Genomic DNA, 16,657 nt, shown 5'->3' with positions numbered 1-16,657 from the left:
GTAGTCACGTTTATTATTTTCCTTTCTCTACATCTATCTCCAGGTTGTGAGTCATGTTTATTATTTATATTTCTATACATCTATCTCCTAGTTGTGAGCAGCCATCTAAGTTAAACACAATGACGTTTGGACCTCTGGCACTGTCTGTTTCAGTCATCTTTTGCAATCTATGTCCAGCCAAGCCTAACACAATTCAGTCCTTACATTATTGAGGTATCCGACTAGTTTTGGTGAGGACTTATGAGGCATTTTTTGCCATCAGCCAGATTTCCTACACTGGTCTGTACTGGTACAATCTGCACTTATGGTCGCAACTCGGACTACTCATACATTTTCCTCCTATTTTATTAGGTACTCTTTCTCACTTTTCAGTCTTCCTCTTCATTGTTTTTCCACTCTCCTTCCACTCATCAGCAGTTTTCTTCATCCTGTTGTGCTACCCAGTGGCCTCACTGCTGTGTCCTTCAGACACACATGCACGGGCTCAATCCAGTATGTAGTCCTCCATTTTCTGCACTGGATTTGGGTTTTGTTTTCTTATCTCTCTATCCTCTTTCTTTCTTTCTTTCTTTTTTCGTAAAGAGTTTGTATAGTAGTTGTCCTCTTTCTTTCTCTCACTTGTACTCCTTCTGAATGCCCACTCACATATGCTACAAGTCAAAGGGGAAAATATGCACTATTGGAAAAGTCTACTAATTTTACCCTTTTCTGTCATAAAAGAAAGTGACAAGCCTCATATTAAAAAACACACTCATCAGTGATTAAACAAGTGCAATCTTTTGTACCGGATAATAAATTAATACTTACCCGTAACAGACCCACTCAGAGTCATCCAATATGGAGGGGAATTACAGAACGCTTCAAATATGTTAGCTCCTCTGTCACGAGCCCCAAAAAGAATGGTCTTTTGCCTTACATCAGAATCCCAATCATAAGGAGCATTTGGTCCAGATTTGAATCCAGGAACGTGACCAAATGGCCGTAGATATTCATTAACTTCAGGATTAGCTCCACCCCCAATATTATATCGTGCAATATTCAAACCAAGTCCTTTCAGTGGATCATATAAAAGATCCAATATGTAATCTCGTGTATCAACCTCCAATCCTCCTGCAAAATTTGCCCACCTGTAGCATTCATTACTCTAGTCTCTGAAGGCAAATTACAATGCATAAGGACAATGTAGAACCACACTGTTTAAGCACCATAAACACCAATACAAAAATTTTGACTGCTAAATGAATAATCAGCAATAAATTACAAAAAAGTAGTCAATTGAATGAATAATAAACAATAAAATTAGATATTTCCTAGTAAATTTGGTGTCTGGAGAACATCTTACCAACAAAGGGAGGTACCCCATCCTTCCCAATCAAAACTTACAGCAGAAATCTGAGGTGGAACAATAATAAACTCTTCCTGTAAAACAGCATATGTAATGCTTCAATCATTGGATTAAAATTGAGTCAACGTTATGGACTCTTTCGAATAATTTTCCAAAACCAGAAGAAATAAACCTAACTTCAGGAGGATAAGGTATGTTACAGTCATTTGTGAAAATATATGATGATCTATTTATTTATTACTCCCCAAAAATAAAGATGTGTGAATACCAAGTTCTGAGATAGGCAATTCTTCTGAAAATCCGTGTTACATATTCAGGAAAAAACCCACTTTGCTTTCATCCAAGTGGTTGACTAACATGTTCCATACAAGGAATAAAAAGGCATTGGTAGAGACACTACTCCATTTATGAGGAGTTTTTTGTTGTTCTGGCATTTTCTTTGGTTTTTTCTTTTCTTGTAGGGGTTTTGCTTGATATAAGAACTTTGACACCACACCATGAACACAAAAGAACTTGCTCAAGCAATGTCGGATAAAGAGATCTAGGGCCCAAATGCATGAAGCTGCCAAACATTTGTGAGACATGAGTACAATGTGCCACATGTTAATTAAACCAGAGAGGTCCCTAAAACCATCGACACTTGCAGCTTTCAGGAAACTAAAAGATACAATTGCAATCATGTCATGAGTCCCCTACATGAAACTTAAAAGTGAGATGTAAACACCCATATTTTGCAATCTTGTTTTTTTTTTCAGGGAAAGGAAAATTTTGATAGTACCTTGGAGAAAATCCCCTTGAGATAACTTATAAATGACAAAGAATGGGCTACAATGCAAACCATTTGAAGGGCTAGGTGACAGGAAGTGCGAGAATCCCAAGTTCACAAGAAGGCATCTCTCCTCATCCTCTCAGAGCCACCTTGAAGCCTCTCGCATCTCCCATGAAGAATATGGATGATCTCTATCCAAATCTTGAAAAAGTCTATGCAGTGGAGACACCCTGGAGATCTATAGCATGGCTACACCTTGCAGTCCAAATGTACCAGGTAATAATGCTAGCAATCAAGTGTCCTTGGGTCCACTGTGCCTGCAAGTAGTATAGAGCAGGGATCCTGCTCAAATATTGGCCGATGAAAACAAAGGTGTAGCTCCCCTGAAAATCCTCATATCGCTGGCCCTTTGACTGTGAACCAAGATACAGTCCCCCAGTCGCAACCATGGTCTCGATTGTGCCATGAAAGACCATCCTGAGGGCTCTCCTCCATAGCTCTTGACCTTTGAGACATTTCCATTCCTCTGGCTCAACACATCTCACACATTGCCATCAGGACCGTTGAGGGACTCCCTCTGTCACACAGTTTTTATTGAAACTCTAGCAGGTTCCATATTTTGCAATCTCTACTCTATGTGAGATGTATATTTCTAGTCTACCATTTATTATTCACAAAATCAAATGCTGAATATAGATTCACACACCACACAAAATTTACACTGGACATGGTCCAGACTCCACCCAGTATGCAACATACATATATTAATCATATGACCACAATAATCACTATTTTAGTATGGCATGGTTTGAGGTCCTCTACTGTTTTAGAGAGACCTTTGGCCAAGTTGATGTGCATAAGGTAAGACTTCCCCTTCCCTCTGGAATGTAGCTATGGCAGGCGTAATTTTCATACAGTATCAAAACATCCACTTTGAGACGCTAATGCTCTCCATCACAAATGTTTCAATCTCTATTGCAAGAATTGTTGAGCTCTCAACATCACCAAGACCAGCCAACCATGAGAAATGAGGAGAGTTGCTGTTAGAATAACAAACGATTTGCCCAACGTGGGGAGCAAGCAGAATTGCCACTCTATAACAAGAAGGTATGAGTTGTTGTGTGACAAACAAAATGCCTAAAGAAGGCCCTGGCATGGGGAGAAAGAAGAGTGGTCTACCTACTAAGAAGAGACCCTAAGTTGTTATGTGACAAATGAAATGTCTGAAAAGGGCCCGTCTCTGTTTGCAATTGTTGTTGCAAGCAGAGATTCAATTCAGGCAAAATAATCTTAAGTGTTGTCAAGATGGCAAGCAATGAAACCAACCTTCCTTCTTGGAGAGGGTGGTAGTGACCTGATTAATCAGTAATTTACAGCAAGAACCAAATTCATATGAAATGAAATACACACTTTACAACTTAATCTTGGACAAGCAACACTCAATTGGCCTCAAAACTTGGCGCCCCTTGCGGTATTTCTTCAACTTGTATTACAAATGGATGGAGTACAACTAAGATTCTTCAACCTCCACTAATCCAAGTGCCTTTTGCTATCATAAATGACAAGCAAGCCTTCAAATCAAATTTCCCCTTGATTTGCTAGGGGATTGGCCTTCATCCATGCTCCTTGGGAAATAAATTAGCCCCAAATTCAATGTTAGCTGGCTGGTTGGCCTCTTGAATCCTTCTAAGCTACATTGATTTCAGTTCTAAAAATTCAAGTTCAAAGCCTTCAAATCTCAACACACTTCCCAAGGCGGCTGTCAAACCCTAATTTCAGCCGCAAAGATTCACCAAAATCTTGACCTCCAATGGTTGGATTGTTGTAAAACTTAGAGCAACACTAGGAAATGGTTAGAGAAAGAAAGAAAATTCAGAGATTTGTCCTGAGAATTTTGTGAAATTAAGCTAATGACCTGGCTTTCTAGTGCCAATTGGATTCACAATAGCAAAGGCAACATCAGAGGCTGTAATCTTAGAAGAAATTGCATCAATCACAATCGCTAGCTTCCCCTGCTCAAGGATATGCAATTCCTTCACTTAGTACATGGTCAAATGGCCCCAAAAGCAAGCAGCACTAGTCCAATATCTCTTCTTAACAGCTCCAAAATGCAAAAACGAGATTTCCTTCTCCCTTCAGCCTCAATTCAACTTTCCCAAACTTGCATGGCCAAGTTTTGCCAAGTGGCAACATTTTAAATTGAATTTTCAGCAATATCTAGCCGATTAAATTAATACTTTTGTAACCAAAAAAATAATCTAACTGGCCAACAATTAAAGTGGCTGGGCCAGTTTATTTACTCAAGTGATCCTCAGCACTCTTTAGCCTGAAACTAGCATTAATTATTTATTTATTTATTTCATTCATTCATTAATACCAATTTCATAGTGTCATCACTGCTAACACTAATGGATAATTAAATGTTCTAGGCCAAGTTCTAACACTAGGTACCACCTAGTACGTGTCATGCATAATGTATTTCAAATTTTACCTTTGGCAACAACTGATAGATCAAGGTCCTAGGTCCCACATTGCAAAATAATGAGCTTGCACCTCACATGTGCAAGTCACATTTCCACATTTGATTAATTTTTAATCAAATGCTAAGCACAACACTAAAATTCCACGTCCTCATGACAAACCACCCCCTTGAAATCCTTGCAATCATCCTCGATTGCAAACAGTGTACCAAAGCAAAGCATAAGACACTTGAATTTCCCAAAAAGGCATCGTAGTCGAAACAAAATTGACCACTGTTGTTTAACCATGCTAAAGCCAAACACTTGCTGAAAATTTCCAGCTAGCATAAATAAGATACTCATAAAAATCCAAAATTGCTACCAAAAACGCATAGAATGCATTTCTCATTAGCATATCTCAACTATTCTAGCCAAACAACCATAGCAAAGCGTAAACTAAGCACAAACCATGGCTAAACCTTCAATTGTTAGGCTGCCTTATTTTGTCAGTCTGTCATCTCCTAGTTGTAAGTCCTAGTAAAAGTCTAACAGGGACATTTGGAGCTTTGACTATGTTTTCTTCTCAATTTTGTGTGTCTGTCAACCTGTGTTGCCTTGCCAGGTGATAGCCAGCCCAAGCCTGCCAGTGATTTTCTCCAAAGTACTTATGATTTCCACATTAGTACTTTGTGGCTACATTAAATGCAATCAGCTGGTGTTTTTTATTTTCTATTATCTAAAGCAGTTGGTAACAATGGACAGATCAATTCATTCTATCTCTTGTAGGTGCTTTGTCAGGTGGTTGCAATCTTCTCCATCTCCATCGTTTCATCGGATATTTTTTTTAACCTTTCTATTATATATAGCAATTGGCAATAGTAGGAAGATCACTTAATTTTGTCTCTTACAAGTGCTCCGTGTCATAAGGACGTGTATTTTTACAAGCCCCACTTAACATGTGGATTAATTTTTAATCACATGTTTCAATAAATGTTAGACATGTAAGGTTCAACTGAGGTTAGAACAAATAAATGAGCACGGGACCCAAGGGAATTAGTGGATGTCAAAGACAAGAGTTGGAGTTAGTTATGTCACACAGATACGAAGTGGTATCTGGTGCCAATTATTGGTGTAAGTCATTTATTCAGCCATAAGTATCAATCGATGGCACTAGAGATGTGGCATTTAATCGTACTTAACGCCGATCTAAAGGTCAAAAATGGCACAAGGACACTCGGGAGATGAATTGGCCTAGCTAACTTAATTACTAGCTAGTCAAACTATTCTTTTGGGCACCAAAAAAATTATTATATTAATTATTAGTAATTTTGGATTGAAAATTAAATAATAATGTGGATAATGCTGGAAATTCAGTTTCTAAGGCTGTCACTTGGCAGAACTTGCCCATGCAAGTTTGGGAAAGCCGAATTGGGGCTGAAGGGAGAAGAAAATCTCATTTTCGCATTTTGGAGCTGGTGGATAGAGAGGTTGGGCTATTACTACCTGCTTTTTGGGGCCATTTCTCAGCCACTGGAGACCATTTTGCTGAAGATGATTGCATATTCCTGACCAAGGGAAGCTCATGATCACAGTAGATGCACTTTCTTCTAAAGATTATAGCCTTTGATGCTCCCTTTGCTGTTGACGAATCCATTTGGGGCTGAAAAGCTGGGTTAGCAGCTCAATTTCACTAAATTCTCACAACAAATCTCTAAATTTTCTCTCTCTACATCATTCTCTCTCTTTCTCCAACCATTTCTCAAGTTTTCTCCAAGTTTAATAGCAATCTAGGCATTGGAGGTGGAGATTTTTGGTGAAATTCTATTGTAAACCTTAATTTACAGCAAAAATTGGGGTTTAGCAATTACCTCGAGAAGCGTGCCAGACACTGAAGACTCCAAGATCCGAATTATTCAAGGCTAAAGGTGATTTTTCAGCTGAAATCGGGTGGAGGACCACACAGCCATAAAATTTGGGGCATTTCCACTCTTCTCGAGGTGGTTGAAGGCCAATTGATTGCCCAAATCAAGGAGCAAATCAGATAGAAGACTTGTCGGTGACTTTGGACAGCAAGGGGAGTTTGGATTGCGAAGGGGATTAGGAGAATCCCATTGTAATTCAACTTCTACTTCAATAAAGATAAAGAAATACTAAAAGGGGCACCATTTTTGGGGCCAACCGGATGTCCATTCTGCAAAGTTTAGCATGTAAATTTGTATTTCACTTTTGCAATAAATGCTTAGTGTTGTAAATAAGTTGTAATCAAGGAATCACCACCCATCCATTGAAAGAAGGCTGGTTTCATGGTTCCATCGTCGGTATACCATCAAATACTTTCAATTGGTGGGGCCGTGGCACTTGATTGTAACTTGGAATCATTGCAAACTTGTTGAAATTGCTCTCAACAGTAATTTATAGCAAGCATGTCTTCACACAGTGATATGGGAACAAGTGGAGAGGATGCATCACTCCTGGTCATTCACGTGGTGAAGGGAGAATGCAACGACCGATGTTGGACATGGTTCTTAACATGGAAAGCAAGCTGAGAATTTATTAATGAAATAAAAGGTGTTAATTTTGTAATAAATGGGAAATGACCCAAATGTTGACACTCCATGCATTAAGTGGCTAATGATCAACAAGAGACTGAAAGATTCAATGATAGCTTCAAGGATCGGATGTGGAACAACAGCAAAACTCTTTGCTGAATTGACAAAGGATCCCCAGTTTACTTGATTCTTGAACACTCCAAGTGTCACGAGGATGTCAAAATTTTATGCTTTGCTTATGTTTAATTGGCATTTGATTAAAGGATTAATCAAATATGCAATTAAAAGATGCACATGTGTTGCATATGTGAGGTGCAAGCTACTTTTTCACAGTTGAAGGCCCAAGGACCCTGTGAAAAAGATGGGTGTCAAAGGTAAAAGTTGTAACAAGTTACACTTGTTAGATTCTAGGTGAATTTTGGTGTCAGTTTGCCCCTAGGACTATTAGCTGGCCATTAAGTGTCGATGGTAACACTAGGGACTAGGCATTAATTAATGGATTAATGCTTGTCCAAGGGTCAATTAATGCATGGGACCACTTTGGGTTGCAAATGGCCTAGCCAATTAATTTTTGGATGGGCAAGGTCAATTTTTTGAGCGTGGATTAAGAGTTGAAATAATTTTCAGAATTAATTAATTCTGAAAATTAATTAAATGGCTGAAATTTGCTAAAAATGGATTAAGAAATCTGCCACTTGGCAAAACTTTCCCATGCAAGTGGGGGAAAGGCTAAATAGGGCTGAAGGGAGAGGGAAATCTCGTTTTTTCATTTTGTAGCTGTTGAAAAGAGGTATTGGATTGTTGCTGCCAGCTTTTGGGGCCATTTCCCAGCCATTGGAGACCATTTTGGTGATGGAGATTGCATATTCTTAACCTTGGGAAGCTGGCGATTACTGCTGATGCACTTTCTCCTGAAGATCACAGTATCTGATGCTCCTATTGTTGTTGGTGCATCCGTTTGGGGCTGGTACAGCAAGGCAACAGCTGATTTTGATCAGTTCTTCGCGACAAATCTCAAATTTTCTCTCTCTACAGCATTCTCTCATCTCCTTCAGCCTATGCTCAGCCATTCTCAGCAATTCTCAGCCATTCGAAGGAGATCTCAGCCATTTTTGGTGGGCTGATCTATAATTTCTGCAGTAAACCCTAATTTACAGCAGAAATTAAGGTTTAGCAACCACCTTGGGATCCGTGCCAGAGATTGAAGGCTCAAGGGACTAAAATCAGCAGCTGATAATTGAAGATTATCAAGGGATTTCAGGAGCCAGCCCATCCCGAATTGATTTGGAGCAGCATTTGGCCAACCAAGGGTCAAATTGGAGAAGAAGTCCTGGGTGAAACAAGGGGCAAATGACCCAAAAGGCTTGCTGGACATTTATGACCGCAAGAGCAATTGGTTAGGAGGAGGAGATTGAAGAATCTCAAGTTGTACTCCTTCCAATTGGATGAAAGCTAAAGAAATACCACAAGGAGCGCCAATTTTGGGGCCAACAGGGTGTCTATTGTCCAAGAATGTTATGGTAAAGTGTGTATTTCATTTTATGAGCATTTATTTATTCCTGTAATTAACCCTTAAATCAGGTTATCACCACCCATTCCAAGAAGGAAGGCTGGTTTCACCAAGGAAGGACAGCAAAGGCAAAGAGAAGAAGACCTCTTCTAAAGCTTGGGACAACCGGAAGAACCAAAGGAGATACCTAAGCCTTCTTTGGAAGAGCCCAAAAAGTTTGATGAGCATAAACAGTTGGTATCCATGGGGCAACAAGTGCAAATGCATGGCCAACTTGGTAGTGCCAATCCATGGGAGTATGGACAATAAGGTATTCATGCAAATGTAAGCATGTGGTAGCAAGGATTCTTTGGTGCAAGTACCATTTTTCATGCTATGGTTGGATAGGCACCGCCTGTGAGAATGTATGGCACAAATCCCTATGGTATGCAGTAGCCAATACATGCCTCACAACACCCAATGTATCCGGGTAATGCAAGAGGAATGCATAACCCCATGTATGGCAGCATAGGCATGATATCTGGGGCACAAAGTGAGCCATATGGACTTGTATTTGCATCCCCAAGGACTTTTCGAGCACAAGGATTTGGCACTGGTCATGTAAGTGCATCTAATAGTGCTGGTTTTCATGCAAATACAACAAATGCACCTCTTTAATTTGACATCCATAGGACCACCAAAGGACTATGATGAAGGTGGAAAAAGTGTGAAGTTTAAGCCTTTCAATGGTGCATAAGATAGGCCAAAAGCACTTACTTTTATTCAGCAGTTTGATGCAGCCTATTCTGGAGGCAACTTCACAGAGGCATCTAAGATATGCAAGGAAGCCACATTCTTGAAGGGAAATGCATTGCAATAGTGGTCTACACTTCTCATTCAGGGAAAGGCACCTAATGTCAAAAGTGGTGCATTAATGGAAGCATAGATAAGTGCTGAAATAAATTGTTGAACACAAGATAGAAGGAAAAGAAAGAAAACTAAAGAACACTACGAAAAAAGAGAGCTCAGAGATGTGCTCGAGAAATTGAATCCATATACCAAACACGAGAATGACACGAACAACAATGAGTCACTGGCTGCATGGGCACGGGCATTGGTTCCTCTCTCCAATAGGAGGACCACCTAAAGAATGATGATGATTGAATGAGAGAAGAGGCCACTGATACATAGGCCCAAAATATGCTAGATATGGTAGCTGCTCGGCCAACACCAACCGGCATAAAATGCCAAAAATGCCACACAAAAATCACTAAAATAATGCCTAAAATACGGACTAAAATGCATTGCCCATCTGGCATGCATAGACTCACACATGAGCTAACAATCTTGCTAACACCCTCTCTCAAATCATGGGTTTCCTCGATCTAAAGAAGCGGACCCCTTTCGTGCCTTGGACTTCCCCTTGGCCAAAGAAACAGAGTCGGAGTCTGAGGAAGATGATAACTCGTTGGAAGAGTTCGCATCCCGCTTCTTCTACTTCTGTGAGGCTGCTAATTTCTTGTGGTCCTTCCGAAAGTGTCCTTTCTTACCACAGTTATAATACTAGGCCTACGACTTCCTCTTTCTGTTGCCCCTCTTTGAAGCTATAAAGGTCTCACTGGAACCTCAAAAATGAGATGGAAGCCTCCCCTGTAAATGCATAGATACTTCATGCTCAAGCAGCATCGAGGACATATGTGTAAAGCTCACAGGTGTAAAGAATATATGTGCCTGCAAAGCATTAGCCACTCCGTTAAACTCCGAGGGGAGCTTGTAGAGCATTGTTCCCACTAGATGTGCCTTTGAAAGGGTAGACTATATGTGTCGAAGCTGGTTTTGTACCTACGTAACATGGAGCAAAAATAACTAAATGGTGTCCATCGGCTAAAACTTCATCTATTGAAGCTGTCCATAAAGGGTCACAACACACATGGGGGAAGGTGCCTCGTACAACATCTGAAGCTTCAACCATATTTCTAGGGATGGCCTGCAAGAGGTCACTACTAGTAGAACTTATTTAGAGATACACAGAAGCAATGCAGAATATGTATATGCATCGTCTGAATCCCATGTAAGCACAACTTCCTCATAGTTATCCTCATCAAAATCATCGAGAAGAGGAAAAGGATGCTGAGGCTGAGAAATAGCTCCACTAACAATGTATCAAATCTGCTTTTGCACAAACCAAGCTTTCATCACAGCACTACATGTAAGATAGTCAGGTCCATGTAACTTATCATTTATAGAAGTGCACGTGTAGTGACGGGTTGGGCAAGGAGATCGAGACAGACAGTCGTTACGCATAGTGAGAGACAGAGAGAGTGAGATAGAGCAAAGTAGAGAGAGCACGTTTTTTAGATACAATGACCAGAGAGTACCTTTAGGTTTTAAGATAGATATATATGTGTAAGTACAAGTGTAAAGGTGTGTTCACACCCGAACACATTTAAAGGCACGAGGCCTTTATTCCCAACAACCTCCCACCTAAAGGCAATGTGCCTGAAGAGGAGAAAAGAATCAGCTAAGTCTAGGTATGTACAAAGCTGAAATAGATATATCTATCCAACTCCCATCATCTATCGGCAATGAGCAAACCTCTCTACTGAAAGACCCTTCGTGAGAAGGTTTGCAAGATTATCATCTGTATGCACTTTGACAAGCTCAATGCTCTTGCTGTCAAGTACATCCCTAATGAAGTGGTACTTCACCTGTATGTGCTTTGTCTTTGCATGAAAGGCAGGATTCCGTGCTAACATGATAGCACTCTGACTATCACAATGGAGAACAGGTAACTCTGAGATGCCAAGCTCTCCCACCAAACGTGAAAGCCATAAAGCCTCCTTGCATGCCTCAGTGGCAGCCACATACTCTGCCTCTGTAGTAGACAATGTAACACACTTTTGTAGTCTGGAGATCCAAGAGACTGCTCCTCCTGTGAAAGTAAACACATACCCAAAAGTGGACTTCCTGCTGTTGAGCTAAAATATGCATTACTTGCTAATTAGCCTCTTAAATAGCCCCAAAACACACTAAAAATACTCTTTTAGAGCAAAACCCTAAAACGGAGAGCGGTTCGAGAGAGTACAGTGGAAACCCTAAAATCGGGAGCGGTTCGAGAGAGTTTAGTGGAAACCCTAATTTTTGGGGCGCCCTTCCACATCTATAAATAGATAGGCTCCCCCCATTTAGCGATCATCCTTGTTTGCAGGTTACACCAGCCCACGCACCCTCAGGTGTTGTTGGTGCCCAGTTTCTAGCCTGTAGCCTGCCTCCATCTACTATCCAGCCATCATCGACTGCAGCCACATTATCTTCAACCTGTCCATTGCTATAGGCGACAGCTCTGAGCTGCTGGCAACTGCTCCAGACTGTCCCCCAGACTGCTGTTCAGCCTGCTGTCCATCATCTCCAGGGTCAACAAACCTGGGTCTTCAGCATTGCACGCCCTAATACTCTCAGACACTATTTCAGCCTGCTGTTTACAGCAAACTATGCACAATTTCCAACCTCCGATCGGTGGTACACTGCTGCGTTTACCAGTTTCCAGCCTCCAGACTATTGCATTTTGGTGACCAACCTGCTGCCATTCACTATTCAGCACTCCTACACTCCAATTAGTGGTCACAGACTTAGGATCCGTCTTCGGTGGACGTCACACTTCGACATTGCTCTGCCCTTGAGCACACTATACACTCTTACATTCATTTACAGCATTCATTTACTTCAGAGTTGTATTCTCTCTCTCCCTTCTTCTGTTTGTGTTTGAGTTTTGTGTTTAGGGTTTGAGTCTTGCCCTCTGTGTCTGTGTCTATCTCTTTGTGTTTCTATCGTGGTCGTACACTTTGTGTGTCCTCAGTGCAAACCCTAGCAGTTTCCTTCACATGGTATCAGATCCGGTGCTCTTGTAAAGAGTATTCTGCAGATATTGTGGAGAGCTAGTCTTTGAGCAAGGCATACAATACGACTCGTAACAAAATCACAATGTCCCAGACATCTTCTTCTCCAGTTCCTATGATGTCTTATCAGGCTTCTCCATCATTGGAGGCCCTGAGACCGCATTATGGACTCGGTGAGGAGGATGACACTCCACCTTCACCAGATTTCACTAACATGACAGAGAACTTTGAGGAGTACTATCACAACAAGTATGGTGATGTTTACACCCCTCCTACCAGTTTTGCTACCACATCCGGACCGGTTGGTGAGGCTAGCCACCTCTCCGATCATGGAGGACATACGGCATTCGGAACATCTGGCAATCCATCTTCATCATCTCAGTCAGGTCCAATGTCAGGTTTATACAATTCTTCTGTATTGCATGAATCAAAACCCTCGCCTGTTTCTTCTTTTGAGGTACAGGTTCCGGATGGCTTTGCATATGTGAACTTCAATAGAGGGGCCTCACGAAGCAAACAAAATTCAGGTACATCTATAGCTTCTATTTCATTTGAGCATATCACACACACTTCTCACTTCCCTCCCATTCCACCCTCTTCTATATCACACCTCTCATCATCTTTCCAAAATCTTGGATTACACTCCACATCTGCATCACACACCCTAGGGGTTGGATCTTCCATCTCCGCTCCTAGCACCTTTTCCTTCTCCACCCCATTCTCTACCTCTTTGCACCATGGTACTTCGTTAGGGGAAATGCCACCCTTTAACACAGTGCCTCTCACCTTTAAGCACATGAGCACACCCATAACTCCTGGGACGACTGTGATGGGCATCCCCCTCACTATCCCCAGCTTCACATCTCTGAGCACTACCACTCCTATTGTCACGGCCAAGAATGCCTTCATGGATAAGACACGTTTTAAGGGGTCAAATTTCACCACTTGGTCTAATTTCATGCAACAAGTACTTGAGTCTCAGGGTCTTTGGGACCTCGTCATTGGTCAACCCCAAATTACCAACGCTTTCACCAAACTGCTTGCCATTGTCATGTCAGCATTTTGCAGCTGCATTAAATATAGTCAAACTGCATTTAATGCAGCTGGCTAGTTTTTTCAGTTTTCTACTATATATAGCAGTTGACAGTAGTGGGCAGATCAGTTCATTCGATCTCTTGCAGGTGCTTCATCAGACAGCTCCAATCTTCTCCGTTTCCATCATGAACAACGGGCTGCACACTCTCCGTCTCCATCTCTATCACTATCACCATCTCCATCACTGTCACAGGTGCTGTCATCATTATTCAGCCTGATCCAGTGCCCTCACTGATGCTTTGGGTTGCAGGCAAGGACTAATTAGTTCTTCTTAAAACAACCTCAAAAGGCATTAAATGCTAATTACAAAGAGTGAATGGCTTTACTTTTTAGCAATAGGACAAATGCATTAGAATCCTATAAATAGAGTCAATTGTGGACATCCCTTCATCCCACTTGATCATTCATCATTTGGTCTTCAGCTTTCAGCCGCCTGCCCGTATATTGCTACCCATACACCATTCAGAGCTGTTGCTGGCATGTTCTCAGCATGTCACAATCTGTGGCCTGCAGGCTGCTACTGCCCATCGGGAGGACACTGCCATGATTGAAGGCCACCTTGCTGCTGGCATGTTCTCAGCATGTCACCATCTCCAGCCTGCCACTGCCCATCTGGAGGACATCGCCATGCGTGGAGGAGGCCACCTAGCTGCCTCTCTGCCTGTCCACATCATCACCAACCTGCTGCCCTCCCTCCATCATCATTCCGAGCACCTTGCTGCTGCATTTTGGGCAGCTCTGCTGTCACCTACGCCCACAACCTGACTGCATCACCATCTGAATGCTGATGTCATCATTGGCACTCTGACAGCTGTCTTTCACTGCCACTTTCCTTTGCTGTCATCATCATTCTCAGTATCAGATTGACTAGGAAGGACTGCATTCTGCTCCCTTGGTCATAAACATCATCATCAGCATGGTGGACTGCTGCTGCTGTGATTCATGATCTGTCACAAGTGTGACACACTCTTAGGGCTGTTCCTGGCCTCTCTAACACCACTCTCAGGTCACCTCATGCCACGTCCTTGAGAGATGAAGGTTTGATCGCCCTATCATATCAGATTCAACATCTTCATTCGTTTACTCATTCACTTGAGCATTCTACAGCTTGTGTTTTGCTTTTGTGCTTTCTGTGTTAACATACTATAAAAGCTAGGTGCTCATATCGATACCTAGCCTTGACAGGAAAGTAGCTGCATATTCACAACCGTGAGACTTGGATGTACTTCTTAACAAAAGCTCCAAAGAGGTTCGGTGCTACATACGTTGTCATGTTTGCACGTTTAAGGTGTGTGCCCTTTCTGAACTGCACAACAAGTATAATTACTTGCCCTGTCTAATCGAGCAATTATTTCATAAAAGGCATGTAAATCAGAACACAAAAATCTGATTGAATGACCAGATATAAGTACCTTGGTGGGAAGTGCAGGCCAGATTGGGAACCAGGACCACCATTGCCTCAAGGCACCATTCTCGCCTGATCGCCTGAAGGTGTCCGGGGAGCTCTTGGAGTCAACATCGATGGCAGTGCAATCCGGCTCATCGTGAATGTGCGCAGCACCGGGAGCACAATCGAGAGCGTCCCGAGCCCGGGAGTTATCTTCATGCAGGACGCCTGCGTCACCAGGAATGCCAGAAGGCTCGCCGCCGCCATGGACGTGCACTTGCATGCCAGGGTTGCTGTGGCTGGCAGAGGGCTCACGGCCGCCATGGGCGTGCACTTGCACTTGCATGCCAGGGTTCCTGTTGCTGGAGGGGCTGTCTGAGGAACGGAATCTCGTGAATCCAGACGGTTTAAGAGGGAGGAGGAGGAGGAGGAGCGAGGGGAATGTGCGGCAGGCATCCGGGGGGAAGGCGGGCAGCATGACCGGGTTTGCTGGTGCTGATGAAGATGACAATGCCGCTGCTGCGGATGCAGCATGTCGATCCATATGTGCGATGGGGCTGGTCTTGGTCAGTGGCGAAGGGAGGGTGATTCCTCCTCCTCCTCCTCCTCCTCCTCCTCACGTTCGCCTCGTCTCACAAGCCTCCACGCAATCATATTCCACGCGTCCATCGTGCAATAAACCACATGGCAGTCAAATGTTCTCCACGAAAGCGATACAAATACCGAACTTCCAAGTTCTCTTTTAGGCACGTTACACACCGGTCCGCGGCCGCCCACAAATACTAAATCCGGCCAATGAGAAGGCCGGATTTCTAAAAGAGAGCGCCCCCCTCTTACACACACATGGCGCCCGGCACGTCGTCTTCAATGCTCCCCCCCGTCCCCTTTTTGCGTTCCGCAGGGCGGGGGAGCTCCCCCGTCCTGTTCCGTCCTCGCCTTCTCTGGTCCATCGCGATTGGCCAGAGCTCCTCTGTTGGTCCCATGGTGGGCTCCAGGACAGAGTGGGCTCCAGGAACCATCCCCGTTGTGCTGTAGGAGCCCGTTCCCGTTGCAGCAGCCCGTTTCCGTTGCTGCCGCCATGCTCATCTGACAGAGAGCTCTCTCTGTTTTCTGCCGTGGGCATGGGCTCCAGGTAGGTGCACCCTGTGGCCATTGACACACAGGGAGCCGTTGATACACAGGAGCTTCCCTGTGTTGCCCGTTTCACCACATGCATAAATGTATACATCGTGAAGGTTCATCTCTCTATATTTTTCTGGATTCATCATCCCTCTCTTCGCATGAAAATGTTCACATCGTGAAGGTGGGAAGGCATATTTCAATCTGATGCATCCAGCCAGGTCTCTCTCTCTTCCAGAAACCAGTTCAGGGTTTAATCATGGCCAGTTGCTTGCATGTAATTTAACCAGTTCAGAGTTTGATCATGGCCAATTTCTTGCATGTAATTTGTAGGCTTCGCAGGTGATTCGCAAGCTTCAACCGAGGGTTTTCTCATATCTCTGGCTCGAAGGCAGAGGTCTTTATCATATCGGTACTTCACAACATTCACAGGTATGCTCTCTCTCTCTCTCTCTCTCTTTGATTGCCCTGGTAATCATTAGTTATGATAAGAGCATTAGTTATAAGGAAGGTATGATATATAAAAAATAAAACAAGGCACAAGGAATC

At 42.8% G+C, this 16,657-nt stretch overlaps 1 protein-coding gene across 1 annotated transcript in view; it reads right to left on the bottom strand.

Moving 5' to 3' along the window:
* Positions 1 to 15,633, bottom strand: part of LOC148022051 (endo-beta-1,6-galactanase-like) — a 37,146-nt gene extending 21,513 nt beyond the window's left edge. The window contains exons 1-3 of the mRNA XM_087697650.1: positions 15,015 to 15,633; positions 1,343 to 1,419; positions 808 to 1,127 (exon numbers count right to left, since the gene is read on the bottom strand). Of these exons, the coding sequence (XP_087553776.1) occupies positions 808 to 1,127; positions 1,343 to 1,419; positions 15,015 to 15,533 (916 nt within the window). The 5' untranslated portion in view covers positions 15,534 to 15,633. The remainder of the gene's footprint in view (positions 1 to 807; positions 1,128 to 1,342; positions 1,420 to 15,014) is intronic.
* Between the last annotated feature and the right edge of the window lie 1,024 nt (positions 15,634 to 16,657).

The sequence above is a fragment of the Lygodium microphyllum genome, chromosome 17, assembly GCF_053477565.2.
Source record: "Lygodium microphyllum isolate KBCC chromosome 17, Lygodium_microphyllum_v1.1.10, whole genome shotgun sequence".
NCBI classification, from domain to species: domain Eukaryota; kingdom Viridiplantae; phylum Streptophyta; class Polypodiopsida; order Schizaeales; family Lygodiaceae; genus Lygodium; species Lygodium microphyllum.
The sequence above is the reverse complement of the archived record's forward strand: the minus strand, read 5'-3'. Positions and strand labels throughout refer to the sequence as shown.